At 43.3% G+C, this 23,735-nt stretch overlaps 1 protein-coding gene across 2 annotated transcripts in view; it reads left to right on the top strand.

The window, feature by feature from the left end:
• Nucleotides 1-23,735, top strand: part of LOC129815270 (receptor-type tyrosine-protein phosphatase gamma-like) — a 233,339-nt gene that overhangs the window by 82,038 nt on the left and 127,566 nt on the right. For both annotated transcript variants that reach the window (XM_055868933.1, XM_055868932.1), the window contains exon 3: nucleotides 18,620-18,799. In XM_055868933.1, the coding sequence (XP_055724908.1) occupies nucleotides 18,620-18,799 (180 nt within the window). The remainder of the gene's footprint in view (nucleotides 1-18,619; nucleotides 18,800-23,735) is intronic.

Raw genomic sequence — 23,735 nt, 5'->3', positions numbered from 1 at the left:
TAAATAGTGCAAGTCAATATGCATTATAATTGTTAGCCTAATGGCACATCACAGTTTATGTTGGGGTAGTTGTTGTCTTACAAGTTACAAGCAAGAAAGACAAGTCTGTGCACTGTCTCTTGCTTTAATCATAATTATCACAATTTTAATCAAATAATGTTTAAAAGGGTCATTTCTGCTTCAGACTCAAGCCTGCCTGAACAACCCGAAGGCTTTAATGTTTCTTGTTTATTGTCAGAAGTAGAATAACTCACAAATAACATGAACTCCACTTTTTTTAAAGCTATAAACCCTTACAAGTTATGAACAATAAATCAAAATTTAAAAAACAAATAGTGCAAGTCAATATGGGGCGGCAGGTAGCCTAGTGGTTAGCATTTGGCCAGTAACCGAAAGGTTGCTGGATCAAATCCCCGAGCTGACAAGGTAGAATATGTCGTTCTACACCTGAACAAGGCAGTTAATCCACTGTTCCCCGCTAGGTCGTCATTGTAAATAAGAATGTGTTCTTAACTGACTTGCCTAGTTAAATATTATAACTGTTAATATTTATTACAGTTATACATTATAACTGTTAGCCTAATGGCACATCACAGTTGAAGTTGGGGTAGTTGTTGTCTTACAAGTTACAAGCAAGAAAGACAAGTCTGTCTACAGTCTCTGGCTTTAAAGCTGCCCTATGGCAGGTCACTATGATGCCACTTGTGCCAAAAACAATCTGAGGGGGAGCTGATCGCAGGAATGCACAGGTAGCTCTTTGCCAGGTGGTTGACTTTGGGAAAGTTCTTGGGGTGGATCTTCCACCAGTCCAGTGGATTGGTTTCACTGTCAGCATCAGGAGACTGAAGGTAGCAGCTGAGTTCCTTTTCTACCAGCTGGATTTCAGTAAGACCCGTGGTGGTGGAGCATGGCTTCTGGAAGAAACTGCCCAGTGACTTTGTTTTTTTAGCTGACAGTTGTGGTGAAGCAGCAACAACGTCTCCCTGCACTGGGCCTGGGTTTTCATGTCCCTCATTGACCATCTCTGAGACAGCTCTTGCTTTTATGTGGCCCACCTTCTCCTCTTTGATGTAATGTGTTTTAAACCCAAGGGTCAGCCAACAAGGCTATGTCCAGGAGGTCATCTGTGGCTAGGTCATCATATTTCTCATTCAGATAGTCCATGACTATCGTTTTGATGGTTAGGGTGAGCTCTGTTTCACCATCATCAGGTTTCATTACATCTGTATAGAACAGGTGTAGTACTGGCTTCAGGTAAGACACAATGACATAAGACTCACCAGACAGAGCATCTGTGAATTCTCGTGGGGTCAATGCCTCGTTGATGGACTCAAGAACATCTATATCTGTATAGGTAGGAGCTCAGTGCCAGGTCTTCTTGCCTCTGGACAAGACCTGTGAAATGTCTTTCTCCTGCTCCCGTACTCTTTGCACCATCTTTTGACGTGATCCCCACCTGGTAGGCGACTCTGTCACCAACTTGTGCTGGGATAGGTTGTGTTCTTTTTGAGCAACTGCCAGGTCTCTCTTCTTTTTCCACCAATAGGAAAAGGCACCTACCACTTTCTTACACGCTCCAATTGCTCGATTTACCCGTTTGTCTGTACCCACTTTCTCTAAGAGAAATCAAGAGATGATAATACAATTTTAAAATCACAATAATCCCTTTAGTTGTGTAGAAATTTAATATTTAACTTAATCAGTTGATGAAAAAAAATACACATTTAGTTGCATCTAACCAATCACTTCAATATACACAATTGACAAGGTTACTTACCAATGGCCAAGTGCAGACGATGTCCAAAACATTGCAGTCGGATCCATTTGTTGATTTGAGTGGCCTTCACCACGTTTGCACCACTATGCGTTGTAATGCAGACCTGTCAGGCTTGACTGAGTCCCCAGGAGGTGAGAGCGTCAATGAGCCCCTCTAATATAGCTTCACCCGTGTGGTCGTCGGGAAAGTATGATGTTTGAAGGCATTTATTTCAATGATTCCACTCTTTGTCAACATAGTGGATCGTGAGGCTAATGTAAGGCTCTGACGTGCGACTAGACTACAGATCGGTAGTAGTAGCAAAATACGTAAAATGTGTCTTGAGCTGTTCCTGAACTTTTTCCCAACACTCGGTGTAGAGTTTAGGCAGTGCGGTGTGAAAGAAATATTTGCGGCCAGGGAGCACGTACCTGGGGTCAATTAAATTGATAAGCCGCTTGAAACCTTCCTTTTTGACTGTGCTAATTGGTAGCATGTCCTTAGCAATGCAATGCATAATAGCATTTGTGATGTCTTTGTGTCTTTTCGATGTTTGCTCGTAGGGCATAAATGCTGTCACTGTAGACTGCTTCGAGAGAACATCCCTAGATTGGCTGGTGCTTGAAGGGCGTTTATCAATACCGTGGTGCAAACTCAAACTTTCTGCATGTTCCAAAGAGTGATTTTGCTTCAGATGGTGAAACAGGTTTGTCGTATTTCCAAACTTGGTAGCCACCTGTGTACGGCACAATTTGCACCGAACATTGCTCTGCTCTTGGACTTCAAAAAGCCAAACCACTTCCAAATAACTGAAACAGTTGAACCCTTTTCATCAATAATTTCTTCGTTGGAAGCTGCTCCTTCTCCATGGCTATCACTGCCACTGTTTTCACCTAAATCACATTTTGTTTGTGTTTAATAGTAGCTACTTCATCACTCGAGGTGCTAAGTGGTTTTTAGTGGGCGTATACCTCTCCACGTGCCTATTGTCACTTCTCCGCACGTACCTGCTGCGTCACAGAGGTGAAATGGACTGCTGTACCTAATTATTCTATATCGACATTATCGAAAATGTTTCTAAACGTTTTTATATCGTTATTGAGGGAAGTAGTTACCTTGATAATTGTTGAAACTGATTTATCGCCCAGCCCTATTAAAAATCCTTCATTAACCTGTCTCCTCTTCCTCATCTACTCTGATTGAAGTGGATTTAGCAAGTGACATCAAAAAAGGGTTCACCTCGTAGGCTGTTGTGGAAAGAACCCTTTGATTTGATACAATTACAACATTTATATCAATGTATAATTTTTTTTTATATTTAACAATAAATTGAATACCTGAATTCCCACCAAATTCCCTGAACTCCATTCATTATTTGCCTGTGTCAATAACATGTTTTATGTGCTACAATTAGGTCAATATCTGATGGACTAGAAACATTCCAGAAGTTTGGAGTGTCTTCATCCAGTGTCCAACTGTTGCGTTTATTCGATTTGTTTTTAAAACCTTTTAACAATTTCAATGACTGTTGCTAGAGGGAGGGTCTGCATTGTTTTGGGAAATGACAGGTCAATATATCATCCGACTCTTGTCTTGTCTGACACTTGTCATACGATCCTTCACATGTGCGTGCCGTCGTGAAAGTTTATTGGACGAAAATGTAATGTGATGGATGTCACTTGCACTGTCACCATGGACCAGACCATGGTGATCTGTGCACACCCAGACCAGTTACGCTGTCAGTCTGACTCACGTCAACACCGCTTGTTTGTTTGTTGTCGCTGGTTGTCTTGCATATGGCCTTATTGGACTGGATGTGTGAGAGTTGCTGTGCCAAACGCCCGTCGTGAGGGGGACCTGCCAGGCTGTGTGTGTGCGAGTTGCGAGGGAGGCTGTGAGTCTACACATGCCCTCCCATTCTGTCGCCGTGGTTGCTCGGGCTGGCAAGGTTATTTATTGCCAAGGTTAATGGGATAGCGTCTGGTAGCAAAGGTGGTGAATCGAGACAAACATGTGCCTGTTTTACTTAAGCAAGAGACACAGCGGCTGATGTCACGTCAGACTAGACCACTTTGATCTGACACTGAAAGTAGGTGCTTAGATCAACAAATGATCTCTTGCACATCGGTACTCTAAGTCGGGAGTTTACATACACCTTAGCCAAAAACATTTAAACTCAGTTTTTCACAATTCCTGACATTTAATCCTAGTAAAAATTCCATGTTTTAAAACTGTGAAATGTCAGAATAATAGTAGAGAGAAATCTTTATTTCAGCTTTTTTTTGTTTCATCACATTCCCAGTGGACAGATACTGTATATTCACAGTAGGAGATAATTATTTAATCCCAGCATACCATACATTGGAGATAAAAACAGATGTAAGCTGTACATTGCAACCTATTTTACCTGTAATTCCTGAATCTAGCATAATTGTCAATTACTGTGTTTGTGCTATAGAAGCCAGCCAGCTAAATATTATATTCCTTTCTGTCCTCTCACCTCTCAGTGTGAACTCTGACTGGGTAATGGGCTATTTACATGTATATGACTCACTGCTGCTGTTGCTGTATGGAAATGATAGAGGTCATGTGGAAAATTTGCAAATACAATGTCCCCCTGCTTGGCAGAGTATGGTACCATAGCTGTGTGACCATGCTTATATAGCCTGCTGCTGTATGCCTAAACCACCGTCTAATAATAATATGAGGTGGATTTTTTCACAAAGGCAAAGGTAACGATTTACCAATTGACTGTTCTGAGTCAGTCATGATCATACTCTGTGTGCTTTACATTTTTTGTGTGTGTATGTGTCTGCTTGTCTGTGCTTGCGTGCGTGCGGCCCTATGTACACAGTAGAGCTAGTACATGGTACACGTGTGTGTGTGTGTGTGTGCAAGTGCGTATGCCTGTGTGTTTGCACATCCTTGTATCAGTGTGTAATTGACCATGCTATGATGGTAGATTTGTGGTATCATGACGCCTTGTGAGGACCTGTCTCACCACAGCCCAGCCGCAGCCCAGGGGCTCTCCTCATCCAATCGCCATCTCAAGCTGAATTATCCACACCATTTACAGCTTACTCTGGTTCACCGGTACCATGACTGCATCCCAAATGGCACCTTGCTTCTTATATAGTGCACTAAATAAGGAATAGTGTGCCATTTGGGATGTGGGTTGTGTCAAACAGGAAGGGGAAGGGAAGGAACCAGCTGTAATGGAGCCCATCGTCGTTGCCTACGGTTATAGGACAGGCTCATTGCATGGTACACACACAGCATTCTACATGAAATATGCTGTGGGACTGTTCCCTTCCACCATTTTGTGTGGTTCACTGCCACGTTGTCATCAGACAGAGATAGGGGAAAGGTTAGGTATCAGTGGCCCAGGGGAGTGATGTGGGGTGCGGGGCAGTGGCAACAAGGGTTGAGGGGGTAGTATATGTTACATTACTTGTACTGTAGGCCTAGGTCTTTTGCGAAGTTAAGTGAAGTAGAATTATGTTTTAATTTGTGTACATTTGTTTACATCTGTCTCTCCAGGAATCAAGGAATGAACTCTCAATTCATCCAATTACTGTATCAGTCAAGGTAATTAGCCTGGGCTGTCAAGACTGGGAAATAAATTACAGTGTCAAGGTCTGGTGACGGCCTAGGATATCATGCTTTTATGTTTTGCTTGGTGATGGAAGGACCAATGTAAAAACCCAACAGCATTGAGTAACATAGCATGAGTCAGTCATTGAGTTAAGTCTTCCTACCCATCACTTGGCCAAGGATTAGAATCCAGTGGCAAGGTACAGAGAGACATTTTCACTATTTAAGACAGGGACTGTGTCGGCTGTACTGTAGAAGGGAAAAATGCTATGTTAAGCTGGCCAAGCTACTCTAATGTGACTAAGCACGGAGACATTGACTTTTTAAGAAACCAGGCCTACTTCTAGCAGAAACCGTTGTGAATCTAGTGAAAATACAGTATATTTCTCTAGCATACAGAAGAGAAAGCCTTTGTGGCCTTTACTTTCTATTAGGCATACTGTACAGGAAGAAGCTGGTGAAAAGGCCTATTGTTGTGTAGGCTGTTAGACTGAACCATTCTAGCTACCATCTGTGCTGTTCAGACAGGGGATGTTGATGCTGAGTAGGCTTGGCTGGTATACCGTATATACTGTATACCGGGTTATAAAAATAAATTAAATAATCATGTGCAAATATTGTACAACCCAGGTGTGCAAAGCTCTTAGAGACTTACCCAGAAAGACACAGCTGTAATCACTGCTAAAGGTGATAACGTATTGACTCAGGGGTGTTAATATTTTTGTATTTAATTTGCAATACATTTACTAACATTTCTAAAAACATTTTTTCACATTGTCATTATGGGGTATTATGTGTATATGTGTAAGAAAAATATATCAAATCCATTTTGAATTCAGGCTGTAACACAACAAAATGTGGAATAGGTCAAGGGGTATGAATTTTTTCTGAAGGCACTTTATGTATCATGATAATATCATATTGTGAGGTACCTGGCAATTTCCAGCTCCAACAGCATACTGCACTTCATGGAATTATATAATTGCAGATGCTTAGTTCGCACCACAGCATCATATTATATTATGGATATAGTTCTCTCACTAAACCTCTCTCTAGTTGAACTTGTGTTAAATTAAGCATATCGCTTTGGTCTTCTCGACTGCAATCAAGTTTGTCTTTCCCATGGTAACTAGTCACTTAGCAGGAGCCACAAACAGAGAGAAAGTATGTTAACAACTGCAATTTCTTCTCCATTTCAGAGGACTTTAAAAGTCTTTGCATCTCCATATAGACAGTGAAACAGAATATAGACATTTTAACAAAAGAGCTGTTTCATAGTAATTAACGTCCTTTGAGGCGCCAAGGACCTCGATCTGATTCTGGCCTTGGATCAAGATTTACGTCAACGCTGTACAATGCTGAAGAACAGTGAGGTGGTTCTGAGAATGGCAGAGAGCCGTCAAGTCAAAAGTCATTGATAAGAGAAAATTAGGAACTGGGAAGTGGCTTTTGTGTGAAACTTTCAAAATTATTCAAAGGAAAGAGAAAAGGTGACAGTTTGGGGATAAGTCTGTCAGACAGAAAATTAAATGCCCAAAACATTTTCTCAAGTCTCTGCCCAGATAGCAGATCTGTCTCTTATGGGTAATGTCATATCCCTTAACAGTGTGAATACTTGTAAAGTTTAAACAGCCAGGCACTCCTCAATTCTAATGTTTCAACACCAATAGAGAGTGTTGCTTGTTACCTACATTGTCAAACATTGGGGTTGTGGCATACTTTTACATTTACATTTTACATTTAAGTCATTTAGCAGACGCTCTTATCCAGAGCGACTTACAAATTGGTGCATTCACCTTATATCCAGTGGAACAGCCACTTTACAATAGTGCATCTAAAACTTTTAAGGGGGGGGGGGGGGTTAGAAGGATTACTTTACTTTTCCGACAAGGGGATTGAGCCTCAGCCTTTGAGTGCCAACCCTGATCTGTCTTTATCTGATGTCTAGAGATTAGAATGAACCAAATATATTCAAGAGATTTATAACTTTGTTGTGACAGTTTGAGATCTTTCATAGAGATTATAGTGGTTATGATTCCTCAACAGCTAGAGTTAGGATTCCTGGTTTTCACCCAGACGGCCTGGGTTCAGCTCCCGGTAATGGGAACTCACATTTAGTGAGACAGGTAGCTTTGGGCCACTAAGCAAAAGGTCGCTAGTTTGAATCTCCAAGCCGATAAGGTTAAAAAAAAAATTGTCTGTGCCCTTGAGCAAGGCACTTAACCCCTAATTGCTCCTGGGTCGCTGTTGATAATGGCTGACCCTCGCCTTGACCTCACTGTCTGGGGGAGTTGAGATATGCAAAAACCGTTTCCAAATAGGACAAATATAAGCACCCACCAAATTAGTATTATTATAACAGTCTTGTGAGATTGATTGGTTAACTCAGTGTGACAGGATTACGTGACTTGGCAGATCCAGCTGTTTGGAGGGCAAGTAAGGAGCCAAGGAAACCACAGCATTTGCTCTCTGTATTCAGTACAGGATATACAATTCTGATATACAAAGTCAGTTTGACTGCTCCCATAAACTAAATCCCCTTGAGCTCTCGTGATGCCAATCATAAACTAAACTAAATCCCCTTGAGCTCTCGTGATGCCAATCATAAACTAAACTAAATCCCCTTGAGCTCTCGTGATGACAATCATAAACTACACTAAATCCCCTTGAGCTCTCGTGATGCCAATCATAAACTAAACTAAATCCCCTTGAGCTCTCGTGATGACAATCATAAACTAAACTAAATCCCCTTGAGCTCTCGTGATGCCAATCATAAACTAAACTAAATCCCCTTGAGCTCTCCGTTGACTTGACGACTCTTCCAAGACCCAGAATGCCATCATGCTAATCTCCTTGCCAATTCTGATCAATTTAAGGGGTTAACTGACTTCACACAGGCCTGCAAGTACCCTCACAGTCTCTGTGCCAATCCAGATCACATTCTTCCGGTGTGAGGAGTGAACAGATTTCACAGAGACCTGATAGTTTCCTGACAGTTAGTCATGCCTCCGACAGGATTCTCTTTCTCTCTCAGCCCAATAAATGGAGGAGGAGGGTAATGTTTATGTCATATCGGAGGTAATCCCGAACGGATGAACACACACACACACACACACACACACACACACACACACACACACACACACACACACACACACACACACACACACACACACACACACACACACACACACACACACACACACACACATATGTTCCTGTCATATCGAAGGCACTCTTAAACAGATTAATTCATCACACCATGAACTTCCCTCACCTTTACATGTCCCCTTTTCTTGTTCTTTGAAGCTACCTATTCTCACAGAATATATTTAAAATCATTGAAAATATTTTCTTGGTGGAAGGGAGATATTATGTGATTCAAAAGCCCTCTTCCATTTATTTTTCATCAAACTACTAACCACTGTGGTTTTCACTCTAGGCTACAGATGAGTTGTTTGAAAATACTGAATTCAAGATGATTTAGTCCTTTATTCTGATAACACAGTCGGTTGAGTGATGAGGTGCTTTACTCTTGCTTTACTCTAACTTCTGTAAAGTAGCCGATTACATTACACTGCTGTGAAAGTTTGAACACCTTACTCTATTTTAACATTACTAGGGATTAGAGGTTGACCGATTAATCTGAATGGCCGATTAATTAGGGCCGATTTCAAGTTTTCATAACAATCGGTAATCGGCATTTTTGGACACCAATCATGGCTGATTACATTGCACTTCACGAGGAGACTGCTTGGCAGGCTGACTACCTGTTATGCGAGTGCAGCAAGGAGCCAAGGTAAGGTGCTAGCTAGCATTAAGAGTATCTTATAAAAAACAATCAATCTTAACATAATCACTAGTTAACAACAGACGGTTGATAATATTACTAGTTTATCTAGCTTGTCCTGCGTTGCATATAATCGATGCGGTGTCTGTTAATTTATCATTGAATCACAGCCTACTTCGCCAAAGGGGTGATTTAACAAGCGCATTCGCGAAAAAAGCCCTATCGTTGCACCAATGTGTACCTAACCATAAACATCAACACCTTTCTTAAAATCAATACACAAGTATATATTTTTAAACCTGCATATTTAGTTATTATTGGCTGCTAACATGAATTTCTTTTAACTAGGGAAATTGTGTCACCTCTCTTGCGTTCTGTGCAACAGAGTCAGGGTATATGCAGCAGTTTGGGCCGCCTGTGTCACGACTTCCGCCGAAGTTGGCTCCTCTCCTTGTTCGGGCGGCGTTCGGCGGTCGACGTCACTGGCTTTCTAGCCATCGCCGCTCCATTTTTCCATTGTTCCATTTGTTTTGTCTTGTTCCCTGCACACCTGGTTTTAATTCCCTAATCACACTGCATGTATTTATTCCTCTGTTCCCCTCCATGTCTTTGTGTGAAATTGTTTTTGTTACATGTTCGTGTGTACGCGCCAGGCTGGGTCTTTCCCCGTTATTCCGTGACTTTTCACGAGGGATGTTTATTGTACAACATTTGCCACATTTTTGTGACTGTTTCGCGCATAGCACTTTTACCTTTGGCTGGAGGTTTTGACGCAGTGCGTCTGTCTGTTTTATTTGCCTCTGCCTTAATAAAGTGTGCGCCTGTTCACAACTCTCTGCTCTCCTGCACCTGACTTCTCCACCAGTAGCGCACACCGTGACAGCCTGGATCATTGTGAACTGTGTGAAGTCCATTTCTTCCTAACAAAGACAGCAACCTTCGCCAAACGGGGGATGATTTAACAAAAGCGCATTTGCGAAAAAAAAGCATAATCGTTGCGAGAATGTACCTAACCATAAACATCAATGCCTTTCTTAACATCAATACACAGAAGTATATCTTTTTTTACCTGCATATTTAGTTAAAATAAATTAATGTTAGCAGGCAATATTAAACTAAGGAAATTGTGTCACTTCTCGTGCGTTCATTGCACGCAGAGTCAGGGTATATGCAACAGTTTGGGCCGCCTGGCTCGTTGCAAACTAATTTGCCATAATTTGACTTAATTATGACATAACATTGAAGGTTGTGGAATGTAACAGGAATATTTAGACTTATGGATGCCATCCGTTAGATAAAATACGGAACGGTTCCGTATTTCACTGAAAGAATAAACGTTTTATTTTCGAAATTATATTTTCCGGATTTGACCATAATAGGACCTTGGTCCTCCTCTCTTCATCCAAACGACGAACGTGACATTTGCGCTACACTTGAAACACAGTATTCCTAACCTAGCCCACACAATGTCTGCTGTGTGGATCAAGCAGTCATTTGAAAGAGTAAGACATTTTCAGCGAGACAACTCAAAGGTGAAATCCATTAAAGCCAAGATAATGGAATTCATTGCCCTTGACAATCAATTGTTCTCTGTCGTGGGTGATGTTGGCTTTCGCCGACTGGTCGACCACCGGTACACACTACCAACTGCGCTATTTTTCAGATGTTGCCCTTTGGAGTTACACATTAATAGCGTCACTGCAAGTAGCTTCATGACATAGATACTATGGAACTCCGTTTGTGTCTTTGCATCTCAAAAAAGATACAGTAGCACTGTCAAATCTGTACAAAAAGTCTGCATACAAGCAAACACTGGCCACGAACGATGTGTTTATGATACTGCGTTGGTAATAAAGCATAATTTGTTCGACCGCAACTTCTGGGGTAGCTAGCTTTAGCTTGGTACCTAGCTAGCACCAAACCAACCAGCCTGAAAACAATGACCAGTAGAAACTTAGCAATGATTTAGGAATCCTTGTGAGTAAGTATTAGCTAGGTTGTCACTTGTTATTCGCCTATTGAAATTGAACTTCAGTTCATGAAAATAAATAGCTAGCCAGCTACTTAACTCTGCCCAAAGCTAACGTTATGAGCAGCCAGGTAGCTTCATCTGACTAGTGAGGCTCGACCGGACTGGGTTATGTGCTGTGAAGCTAGCCACAATAAGTATGTCATTGACAGTGATGCAAATTAATACAAATAGTAAAATGCCATACTTTTATTTTGAAGGCTAACCGCAAAGTCCACTATTGTGGCTAATCCTTATTGTGGCTAGCTTCACATAGATGGGTCCGACAACCATTAATCAAATAAGAACTGTCTTAGAAATTAGGGTTATTTTAGATGATGACAACTAGCTATGTAATTACCTAGCTAACTATAGCTACTGAAACAGATTATGTTGTGGTATTTGACGTGCAAAATAGTGTTATTTGACGTGTATCCTTTTTGACACGCAAAGACCCTAACGGCGTTCCATATAAATCCTGGTTGAGAATGAAACGACTGAATGAACAACGAAACAGCACAGCAAGTAAGTAAGTAAAATAAATATGTTTTGATTATGTTTTACTGGTGATGGGGACATACGTAAAGGCCAACAAAATAACTTGTTGGTCAGTGGTGTGTGTGTGTGTGTGTGTGTGTGTGTGTGTGTGTGTAACCTTTCTTTAACTAGGAAAGTCAGTTAACTTCTTGAGAATACAGGGGGTGCTGTTTTCGCATTAGCATAATTTCCTCTACAGATTAAACTGCCTCTTATTCAATTATTGCTCTTACTATATGCATATAATTAATACCATTGGATAGAAAACAATCTATAGTTTCTAAAACCGTTTCAATTTTGCCTCTGAGTGAAACAGAAGTCATTTGACAGCACTTTCCCTGACCAAGAAGAAGAATGCAAGATGTGAATGCTCGCTTCAACGCTCTGCCTATATATGGTCACGCCACCTATGACCCGAAACACACTTCATTCGTCTTCCTCTGGGTGTCAAGAGGACGTCAGAGGAGAATTTTTTTGTTTATCTTGTACTGACGTGAAATAAGACCTATTTCTTTGGCGTGACCGACAACTTCCGGTTCTCTGAATCGCGCGATTTGGAAGTGCGATTGTCTACTGTGTTGCTGCCGTTACGGATGAAAACTATCTCCGTCTCGAAGTTTGTTTGATACATGTGACCATATCATCTTAATGTATGTTTTTTCAATATAGTTTAATCAGATTATTTGAATTTTTTCGGGAGTTTTGCCGTGTTCCGTTCTGTGACTTTTTTTACTTTGGCCAGTCGACCAGTACATATGCTAAATGAAGAGGGAAAGTTGCCATTATGAATGGATTGAACGACTCATCAGGACTAAGGACACCTTGATCAACATTCTGATGAAAGATCAGCAATAGTAAGACCCAATTTACGATGTTATTTCATATATCTGTCGTGCATGTGAACTGGTCGGGGGCGCCCAGCTGGTTCTGGCTGGCGTGGCTATGCTAATTTAGCGCTACATTTTGTTTTCGCTATAAAACATTTAATAAATCAGAAATATTGTTTGGATTCACCAGATGTTGGGCTTTCAATATCTGTACGCTGTGTATTTTTTCTGAAATGTTTTAAGACAAGTAATTAGTTATATAACGTTGGTCTCTGTAATTGTTCTGGCTGCTTCGGCACTATTTCAGATTGCAGCTGCAATGTAGAACTGTGATTTATACCTGAAAAATGCACATTTTTCAAAAAAAAACTATGCTATACCATAAATATGTTATCAGACTGTCATCTTATGAAGTTGTTTCTTGGTTAGTGGCTATATATATTTTTATTTAGTCGAATTAGTGATAGCTACTGACGCAGGAAAAAACTGTTGGAGTAAAAAAATTGTGTCTTTTGCTAACGTGTTTAGCTAATAGATTTACATATTGTGTCTTCCCTGTAAAACATTATAAAAATCTGAAATGGTGGCTTTATTCACAGGATCTGTATCTTTCATTAGGTGTCTTGGACTTGTGATTTAATGATATTTAGATGCTACTATTCAATTGTGACGCTATGCTAGCGATGCTAATCAGTGTGGGGGGGGGGGGGGGGGGGGGGTGCTCCCGGACCCGGGGTAGGTGCTCGGTAGAGGTTAAGGCTGAGATCGGCTAAGATCCCGTTAACGGGATCGATTTGACAACAGCCAGTGAAAGTTCAGGGTGCCAAATTCAAACAACAGAAATCTCATAATTAAAATTCCTCAAACATACAAGGATTTCACACCATTTTAAAGATAAACTTGTTGTTAATCACAAAAGGCAGTCACAAAAAGCAGAAAAATAGATAAAATGAATCACTAACCTTTGATGATCTTCATCAGATGACACTCATAGGACTTCATGTTGCACAATACATGTATGTTTTGTTTGATAAAGTGCATATTTATATCCAAAAATCTCAGTTTACATTGGCGCGTTACTTTCAGTAATGTTTTGCTTCCAAAACATCCAGTGATTTTGCAGAGAGCCACATCAATTTACAGAAATAGTCATCATAAACTTTAATATAAGATACAAGTGTTGTGCACAGAATTAGAGATATACTTCTCCTTAATGCAACCGCTGTGTCAGATTGGAACTTGGAACTCAAGCTAACTCTCACGTGAACGTGCGTGGTCAGCTCATGGCACTCTGCCAGACCCCTGACTCAAAGAGCCCTCATTCCCCCCTCCTTCACAGTAGAAGCATCAAACAAGGTTCTAAAGACTGTTGACATCTAGTGGAAGCCTTAGGAAGTGCAATATGACCAATATCCCACTGTATATTCGATAGGCAATGAGTTGAAAAACTACAAACCTCAGATTTCCAACTTCCTGGTTGTTTTTTTCTCAGGTTTTGTTATATACACAGGCATCATTCAAACAGTTTTAGAAACTTCAGAGTGTTTTCTATCCAGATAAACTAGTACAATGCATATCTTAGCTTCTGGGACTGAGTAGCAGGCAGTTTACTCTGGGCACCTTATTCATCCAAGCTACTCAATACTGCCCCCAGCCATAAGACGTTTTAAACAGTGAGTCACCCTCAACTGTAACACTCCCACAGACAGAACTGTATTTACAGCCTTGAGGCTCTTCTCCTCTTTATGAGCCAATAAACCGGGGAATAATGCAACAGCTTTCAACAAACAGTGGTTTCATCCTGACAGTGCTAGCTACCACCCTTTTCTTGTCAGCCAACAGCATTGTACTGTATTACAGGGTCTTCACATTCAGTGGAGCCTCATTGCCTCTCTTTAACCAACATACTGGAGAAATCCTTTGTTTCACCAGAATTTGTATTTTCCTTTTTAGATAAAAGTGTTCTATTATCTTTCTACAGTGTTAAGTAGGAATAGGTAAATGTGCAGAGTAGGACAATGTGTATGGTTAGTGAGACGTGGAAAGCCACTCCTTGAAAGACAGCCTATTCCTTTATTCCTCTACCAGGGCATGTACTCTATCAGCCGTTGTTTTTGACCATCGCTGCTTCATATGGGTGAAAGAAATCCTAGCCTGGATTTCCCTGCTTCTCCTCGATCACAAAACGCTATGCAAGACTAACTACAATACCAACTGTGTAGTTAACGTTCTATAACATGTCTGTCATCCAGCCCAGCTGATCCTGTCTTTGTTCACATTGTTCACTGGTCCAGTAAATTGTCTCTCTGGTGTGACGGTCAAACCTTTCCCTCCCACCAATCCCCAGTGTTACTTACATATATCCATCTGTGTGCATTGTGTGTGCGCGTGTCTGTCTGTTCAGTCATCCCATTCCAATCGGCTTCCCCTCCTGGGTGTGTGTGTGTCACTGACCTGAGGGGTTTCTTACGAAGCAGGTTTGAGGAGTTATCAAGGTAACTTTGGTCAAGTCTGAGATCAACTCGGGATGACCGGTCATATGTAAGTGGCTCAACTTGTAGCCAAGTACATTTTCTATGGCAACAAATCCTTCAGAACTAACCTGCTAAGAACTAACCTGCTCTGGGGCAGGCTAACTCACGGCTAACTCCACCTACCCTGGATGAAATGACTGAGCCACGAGTTGAGGACCAATGAAAAGAGGTTTCCTTCCTCTTGCAAACATTGTGTCATCATTCCCTTCATTTGAGAAGGGACGGATTTAAATCTTTTTTAAACCACTTTTGTTTTGTAATATTAAAATATATCACATTACACATTTGGTAATGACAGAATGCATTTTAATCTTCACGCACAGTAACACTTTTGTATGACTTAATACAGTTATTTTATCGATAGGAGTAGGGGGAAAAGGTGTTTGTGGTTGTGCACTGATAAGAACACCAAAGTCGGCATTAACGATACGTGGTAACATAAAGACAGCCCTTCTAAAAGCTTATTTCACACCGTAGCCTGCTGAATTTGCAAGATAACTTTTCTTTCATTTTGATTCCGGAACAAATTAAAATGTGTCACTGACTCGCCCATGAATTGATGTTTCAGCATTGTCTCAATAAAGAGTTTGGTGTTCGACTAGCCACGTGCGACATGCACACGCAGTTACAAGCCTGCTAGAGTTATCGGCAGGCGGACGAACAATATCCACCATCGTAGTATGGATGAAGCCTGAGCTGGAATGTGAAGCTAACAGATTCTGGTTAGCTTTAGAAAACCCTGAGTAGATCTTGCTTGCTTCGAGGATCAGTCATACTGATTCACAGTGTTTGGCTCTATGTCACTGACCTGGGCCCAGCTGATCTGGGGTGACATGGGGATGGCAGCAGGGGCTTCCTGTTAGCAGGGGATATTGAGTCAAACTCCTGTGGATTGGAAAGTCCAGAAGGCCTCATAAGAAAACAGTGGGACGCGGAGAAGCTCATGGATGGTTATTACAATGGTTGTATATTAAACTAAAAGGCCAAATTCCCATTGTGTATACTTTGCTCATCGGTACAGAAAACGTTTTCTACCACGTAAGCAAAGATTGTAAGGAATACATATAATTACCCATTGTTTAATCATGTCAATTGCAATTCTGTGAAGAAATAGCTTCCAGGAGGAAAAATAAATAGATTAAATTATGCATGGTGAATACATAGTCAATATTATATTATCTGTTAAAGAAATTCCCTCAACATTTATCTTACATTTCTGTAAAGATAAATTGGAAAATGATTGATGTAACTATTAGGTACAGTATGATAGAGGTTGGATACATACATGTGCTGTAACTCTTGATGATGATGGTGTGGTGGTGTTGTTGATTGTGAGGAGGGGCATCAGGATTTGAGGCTACAATCAGAACTGTTTTCATAAAGCTGCAGGTTGTTTACCAAATAAGTTGCCAACAAATAATACAGACGTGGAAAGCTCTGAGCTTTTGATCAGGGATTGCTTTCCAGAAAGGTGAACTCGAGGCTACAGCTGGAAAAAATCAAAAAGCGTTTCAAGTTTAAGTGTGTGTAATTACATTTCTGTGGAGCGTATTATTTGACTGTTATTTTTTTCATAAATGTATTTTTATCTGTGGTGTAGTTATTATGTGCATTCCTGAAAACATGGCTTTTTACATGTAATTAGGTTGTTTGTTATTTTGAAGAAAACAGATGTGTCCATAAAGGATTAGATTTGTTTTTCCACCTGGTATAGTTAACTGGATCAGGGTAGAGTGAGAGAGAGGCATATGTCAAACCAAGATGAGACAGCCAGGGTTTTATTTACAGAAATAGAAAATACATGACATTTCCCCAGAGCCTGCTCTCTCTCCCTACTGTAGCCTATACACGGAGAGTATAAAATATTAGGGACACTTAATATTGAGTTGCACCCCCCTTTTGCCCTCAAAACAGCCTCAATTCGTTGAGGCATTGACTCTACAAGGTGTCGAAAGCGTTTCACAGGGATGCTGGCCCATGTTGACTCCAATGATTCCACAGTTGTGTAAAGTTGGATTGATGTCCTTTGGATGGTGGACCATTCTTAATACAGGGGGCGGCAGGGTAGCCTAGTGGTTAGAGCGTTGGATTAGTAACCGAAAGGTTGCAAGTTCAAATGCCCGAGCTGACAAGGTACAAATCTGTCGTTCTGCCCCTGAACAGGCAGTTAACCCACTGTTCCTAGGCCGTCATTGAAAATAAGAATTTGTTCTTAACTGACTTGCCTTGTTAAATAAAGGAAAAATTAAATTAAAACACACGGGAAACTGTTTAGCGTGTAAAACACAGAAGCGTTGCAGTTCTTGACATGCTCAAACCGGTACTACCATACCCCGTTCAAAGGCACTTAAATATTTTGTCTTGCCCATTCACCCTCTAAATGGCACACATACACAATCCATGTCTCAATTGTCTCAAGGCTTAAACATCATTCTTAAACCTGTCTCCTCTCCTTCATCTCCACTGATTGAAGTGAATTTAACAGGTGACATCAATAAGGGATCATTGCTTTCACCTGAATTCACCTGGTCAGCCTATGTCATGGAAAGAGCAGATGTTTCTAATGTTTTGTGCAATCAGTGTATAAACAGTATCCTGTTGAGTGGCAAGCAGCTATCATCTGTTATTGCTGTGGCTGAAGTGCGGGGGGATGCTATTTAACTGTGTGAGAACTACTTATTTTCTCTTGCTGTTTTGAGACACAAACGGGGTTCTTCACTCAGCACACTGTTGTATGGCAAGCATATTTCCTTTATCTGCTCTTATTACTATGGCAAGACGTGTGTGTTTGTGTGTGTGTGTGCATGCTTTTCTTTAGCGTTGTGAGATATTAGAGTGGCGCTGGTACAGACAGACACAAGCGATGAATGATGACTTCACCCCAGCTTACTGATGCAGCTATTAGTGAGAAGCACAGCCCAGATCCATAGCGGCCGCTCTTCCATGGAATCCAGACCTGGTCAATCAATGCACGCTTCCAGGCAGTATGTGGAATGGGGAGAAGACGATTCATCCTAATTTAACTTGATGGACAAATCTGTAGCACTCAGGGGTCTAGTTTACTGCTTCAGCATGAGAAACTGGTGACAAATTCATCTGAAAAAAGCATGACTGTAGTGGATTGCTCTTCAGGTGTGTGTGTGAGGGGGTGGAGGGGGATGTATTTTAGTATTTCTGTAATATTTTATGTACATGCTGCTATTTCTCTGTTTTGCCTTCTTGCCAGGTTGCCCTCGCAAAATAGGTTTTTAACCCCAATGGGTCTTAACTGGTTAAATAAAGGCAAATAATAACATTGAAATGTGTAGCAGTGAACAGATCAAGAGCAGCCACATCTTTCGATGGGGGATTATTCTGTGGGGGTGAGAGAGGATTAGAAGAGCAGACAGTGAATCAGGAAGTGTAATTTTCTACTGGCTCACTGTCTCTCACTGCAAAGAGAAAGGTGGGAGGTGGGGTTTCACTCTCTGTCTCTATTTTGGAACTCTAGTACTCTGAGACACTTTTTGAATAATGTCCCAGATCTTAGTGCTGTGGATGGTGTAACTGACTCTCTCTCCTTTCTTCCTGTAGGGACCCACGGGACTGGGGGCTGGGCCTCCTCCTACCCTGAGTGTGTGGAGAGGAACCAATCACCAGTGGATATTTCAGACGAGGATGCCCAGGTGTCTCAGGAGTACCAGGAGCTGACCCTCAATGGGTTCAACGCTGAGTCGTCCAACAAGACCTCCATGAAGAACACAGGGAAGACAGGTTAGCGTGCCCTCATTCATTCAGAACTCTTTGAATTCACCATATTTTCACATCCTTAGCAGGGTGAGACAGGGATGGGTGCTGTCCTCAATGCTCAGGTTAGATAACAGGTTAGATTCCTTCACTTCAACAGAACTGGTAAAATGCACTGCATCACAGTGCTAGCTGTGCCACTTGAGATCCTGGTTTGAGTCCAGGCTCTGTCGCAGCCAGCCGCGACGGGGAGACCCATGGGGCGGCGCACAATTGGCCCAGCTTTGTCCAGGTTAGGGGAGGGTTTGGTCGGCCGGGATGTCCTTGTCCCATCGCGCTCTAGCAACTTCTGTGGCAGGCCGGCGCATGCACGCTGACACGGTCGCCAGGTGTATGGTGTTTCCTCTGACACATTGGTGCGGCTGGCTTCCGGGTTAAGCGGGCATTGTTTCAAGAAGCAGTGCGGCTTGGCAGGGTCGTGTTTCGGAGGATGTGCGGCTTTCAAACCTTCGCCTCTCCTGAGTCCGTACAGGAGTTGCAGCGATGGGACAATACTGTAACTACCAATTGGATACCACGAAAAAAAAGAACTATTGTAATAGTACAGGCTTAGGTTTTTAATTCTTTAGCAGAGCTGGTCGAGACGATACATAAATACACACTATTCAATTATGAAGAGTGATCGTTCGGTTTTGGCTTACATAGTGATAAACTTCACCTTGCATGTTCCTGCCGACATTATAATTACAGTAAACACAAAGGGTCTAGATCTTAATAGTTGATTCTGAATGATATTACAACTTTCTCTGCATGGTGCCTTGACCCGCTTTGGCTTTAAGCTGTGTTTGATTGGCCAGCGTCCAGAAGTCTTCAGCTAAAAACAATTCCCCAGGCAAATTTCTATATCAATTTCTGGGTAACAATGAAATACCATACTCTGCTCGTTTTCAGTTAGTGGTCAAGAGTAAACAAATTGCTTCTTAGCAAAAAGCTATTTCTCAAGCAATCATTTTGCTTGGACTGTCTGGGAGTGGGGAGGAGAAAACGGAAAACTAGCTGTTATTGGCATAGGTTTTTAACACGTTCTTATTGGTCTATTAACAAATTTACTGAAATTCCAGCCAGTCTTTTCAAACAGCTCTTACACTCACAGAACATTATCATAATTTTCACAATTTCACCATGTTATTTCAACCATCATAGTGTGGAAAAATATATAAAACCAAGGAAATCATGTTTTTGACTGCCCTGGGCCTTTAAGCAAATTCATGTGGAAAGGTGGTCCCGGAGACATTTGCAATGATCAAGGATTTACTTCCCTTCTTTCACAGCCTGTGCTTCAAGGTATTTTTGGCTTAGCATCTAATTCCTGCTCTGCTGGGCTCGACTGCTGGAGCGCTCAAACACAGCTAATCAAAGTCCCAGGGCTGGCCCGCCTGCCTCTCCTTTATTGTTGCACGGTATACCCCCCCCCCCCCCCCAAATGACTAGTAATAAAGGTTTGGCAGTAGAATTTTTGTTACGTTCGATACTTTTGTCAAATGTGTCTCACGTGATTGAGAGGATCAAGTCTGTATCAGTGCAGGCCCTTTATAGTGTGAAGAGCACAGTTCCTGCTCCACTTGCTCATTCATTGCAAGAGCTGTCTGGGCAGCATTGCTAGCTCCCCAAATCAAATCAAATGTTTGTCAAATGTACCGAATAGAACTGGTGTAGACTTTACTGTGAAATCATTGCTAATGAACCCTTTCCATGGTATCACAACGGATACAGTGAAATACACAAGAATTAAACTATATACAGGGTGTACCATTACTAGATCATTGTGCAGAGGTACAAGGTATTTGAGGTACAGTAGATAAACATTAAGGCAGGGCATGAAGTGACTAGTCATCAGGATAGATAATAATAAGAGTAAAATGAAGAACAGAGTAGCAGCAGTAAATTATTTTGTGTGTGTGTGTGTGTGTGTTTGCGTATGTAGTGTATGAATGTGTGTGGGTTTTGTGTGGGAGTGTCAATGTAGTGTGTGAGGGTGTATATGGTGTGTATATATAGTCAGTGCAGATAGTTAGGGTACCACTATTTAGCAGTCTTATGGCTTGGGGGTAGAAGCTGTCTCGGAGCCAGTTGGTCTGAGAGCTGATGCTCCGGTACCATTTGCTGGACGGAAGCAGAGTGAACTGTCTATGGCTTGCGTGGCTGAAGTCTTTGGCAATTTTTCGGCCTTCCTCTGATATAGAGGGAGCTCGGCCCCAGTGATGTACTATACTGTCTGCATCAGCCTCTGTAGCGCTTTGTGGTCATGTCACGCCCTGACCATAGAGAGCCCTTGGTTTTCTATGGTGTAGTAGGTCAGGGCGTGACTAGGGGGTGTTCTAGGTCATATATTTCTATGTTGGTGCTCTTGGTATGGTTCCCAATTAGAGGCAGCTGATGTTCGTTGTCTCTAATTGAGGATCATACTTAAGGGTTCCCTTATCCCACCTGCTTTGTGGGATATTGTTTTTGAGTGAGTGCATGTTGCACCTCAGTACTGCACGGTCGTTGTTTGTTTTAAGTTTCACACAATATTTTGGGGGTGGGGCTGGCGGTTGAGCAGAGGGAAGAGCCAGAGACCATCAGGGAGGCGATAGAGAAGTGGTCGGTCGACCCAAGGAGAGAGCCCGCCTGGGAGTCGATGGAGCAGTGTGAAGAGGGATATCAGACAATGATGTTGGCGAAGAGTAGGCTACAGCGCAGGCGGGCTGAAGATGAAGCCATCAGTCCGGTGCCATCTGTGCCGGCTCCACGCACCAGATATCCAGTGTGCCTCCTCAGCCCAGTACGTCATGTGCCTGCTCCCTGCACTCGCCCTGAAGAGCCAGAGACCGTCAGGGAGGCAATGGGGAAGTTGGGAGAGAGAGAGATGAGAGAGATGTTGTGCAAGTGTGTTCTGCTCAACATCCAGTTAGCAGTCTGGTGCAACCCGGGCTGGCTCCACGCTTCTGGCCTCCAGTGCGCCTCCCCAGTCCGGTACGTCCTGTGCCAGCTTCCTGCACTAGCCCTGAAGTGCGTGTCACCAGTCCGGTGCCACCTGTGCCGGCTCCACGCACCAGGTCTCCAGTGCGTCTCCCCAGTCCGGTACGTCCTGTGCCAGCTCCCCGCACTCTCCCTGAAGTGCGTGTCACCAGTCCAGTGCCACCTGTACCGGCTCCACGCATCAGGCCTCCAGTGCGCCTCCCCAGTCCGGTACGTCCTGTGTCTCCTCCTCGCACTCACCCTGAAGTGCGTGTCCCCAGTCCGGTACGTCCTGTGCTTCTTCCTCGCACTTGGCCTGAAGTGTGTGTCCCCAGTCCGGTACGTGAGGTGCCTGCTCCCCGCACTCGCCCTGAAGAGTGTGTCACCAGTCCGGTGCAACCGGTGTCAGCTCCACGCATCAGGCCTCCAGTGCGTACCGGCTCCACGCACTAGGCCTCCAATGCACATTCACAGTCCAGAGCTTCCGGCGACGGCTCCCAGTCCAGAGCTTCCGGTGACGGCTCCCAGTCCAGTGCTTCCGGCGACGGTCCACAGTCCGGATCCTCCTGCGATGGTGTCCAGTCCTGCTCCATGGCCGGAGATTTCTACTGCGCCGGTGCTCAGTCCAGGCACTGCGGCCAACCCAGCTCCATGGCAGGAGCCTTCCTCTGCGCCTGTGTCCAGTCCAGGCACGGCGTCCAGTCCTGCTCCAGGGCAGGAGCCTTCCTCTGCGCCGTTGGCCAGTCCAGGTACGGTGCCCAGTCCTGCTCCATGGCGGGAGCCTTCCTATGCACCGATGCCCAGTCCAGGCACGGTGTCCAGTCCTGCTCCATGGCCGGAGATTTCTACTGCGCCGGTGCTCAGTCCAGGCACTGCGGCCAACCCAGCTCCATGGCAGGAGCCTTCCTCTGCGCCTGTGTCCAGTCCAGGCACGGCGTCCAGTCCCGCTCCAGGGCAGGAGCCTTCCTCTGCGCCGTTGGCCAGTCCAGGTACGGTGCCCAGTCCTGCTCCATGGCGGGAGCCTTCCTATGCACCGATGCCCAGTCCAGGCACGGTGTCCAGTCCTGTTCCATGGCTGGAGTCTTCTTCTGCGCCGGTGCCCAGTCCAGGCACGGCGTCCAGCTCCAGGGCAGGAGCCTTTCTCTGCGCCAGTGGCCAGTCCAGGCACGGTGTCCAGTCCCACTCCAAGGCCTGAGCCTTCCTCTGCTCCGGTGCCCAGTCCAGGCACAGCGTCCATCCCAGCTCCATGGCCGGAGCCCTCCTTTGTGCCGATGCCCAGCTCAGGCACGGCGTTCAGCCCGGCACCATGGCCGGATCTGGGGTCTGGGCGGGGGCTACGACCTGCACCGGAGCCGCCACCGCCACTATCATAGAGGGCCCTATGGTTCTCTATGGTGTAGTATGTCAAGGCGTGACTAGGGGGTGTTCTAGGTTATATATTTCTATGTTGGTGCTCTTGGTATGGTTCCCAATTAGAGGCAGCTGATGTTCGTTGTCTCTAATTGAGGATCATCCTTAAGGGTTCCCTGTTCCCACCTGCTTTGTGGGATATTGTTTTTTAGTGAGTGCATGTTGCACCTCAGTACTGCACGGTCGTTGTTTGTTTCTTGGTTTGTTTTAAGTTTCACAAAAAAATAAAGATGTGGAACTCCAATCACGCTGCGCCTTGGTCCGTCATTCCACACGATCGTGACAGGTCAAGGGTGGTGCATTTGCCATACCAAGCGGCCAGTCAAGATGCTGTCGAAATAGTTGCATATCCCAGAGCCAGTGTATTGCTGTGGGCCGGGTATGAGAGGGCTTTCAATGTTGTTCAAATGATGGATATACTTTTATAATGAATTATACGTCTTATTTATTTATTGTCCTATCATGGGGAACTACATTTTTAAAATAAATTATATCTAATTATTTATTATCCTATTTTAATGGTACGGTCCATGGCCCTATACCCTAGACACCC

Source organism: Salvelinus fontinalis, chromosome 18 (genome assembly GCF_029448725.1).
Source record: "Salvelinus fontinalis isolate EN_2023a chromosome 18, ASM2944872v1, whole genome shotgun sequence".
NCBI classification, from domain to species: Eukaryota; Metazoa; Chordata; class Actinopteri; order Salmoniformes; family Salmonidae; genus Salvelinus; species Salvelinus fontinalis.
Note: the sequence above shows the minus strand (reverse complement) of the source record. Positions and strands in the feature narration are given on the sequence as shown.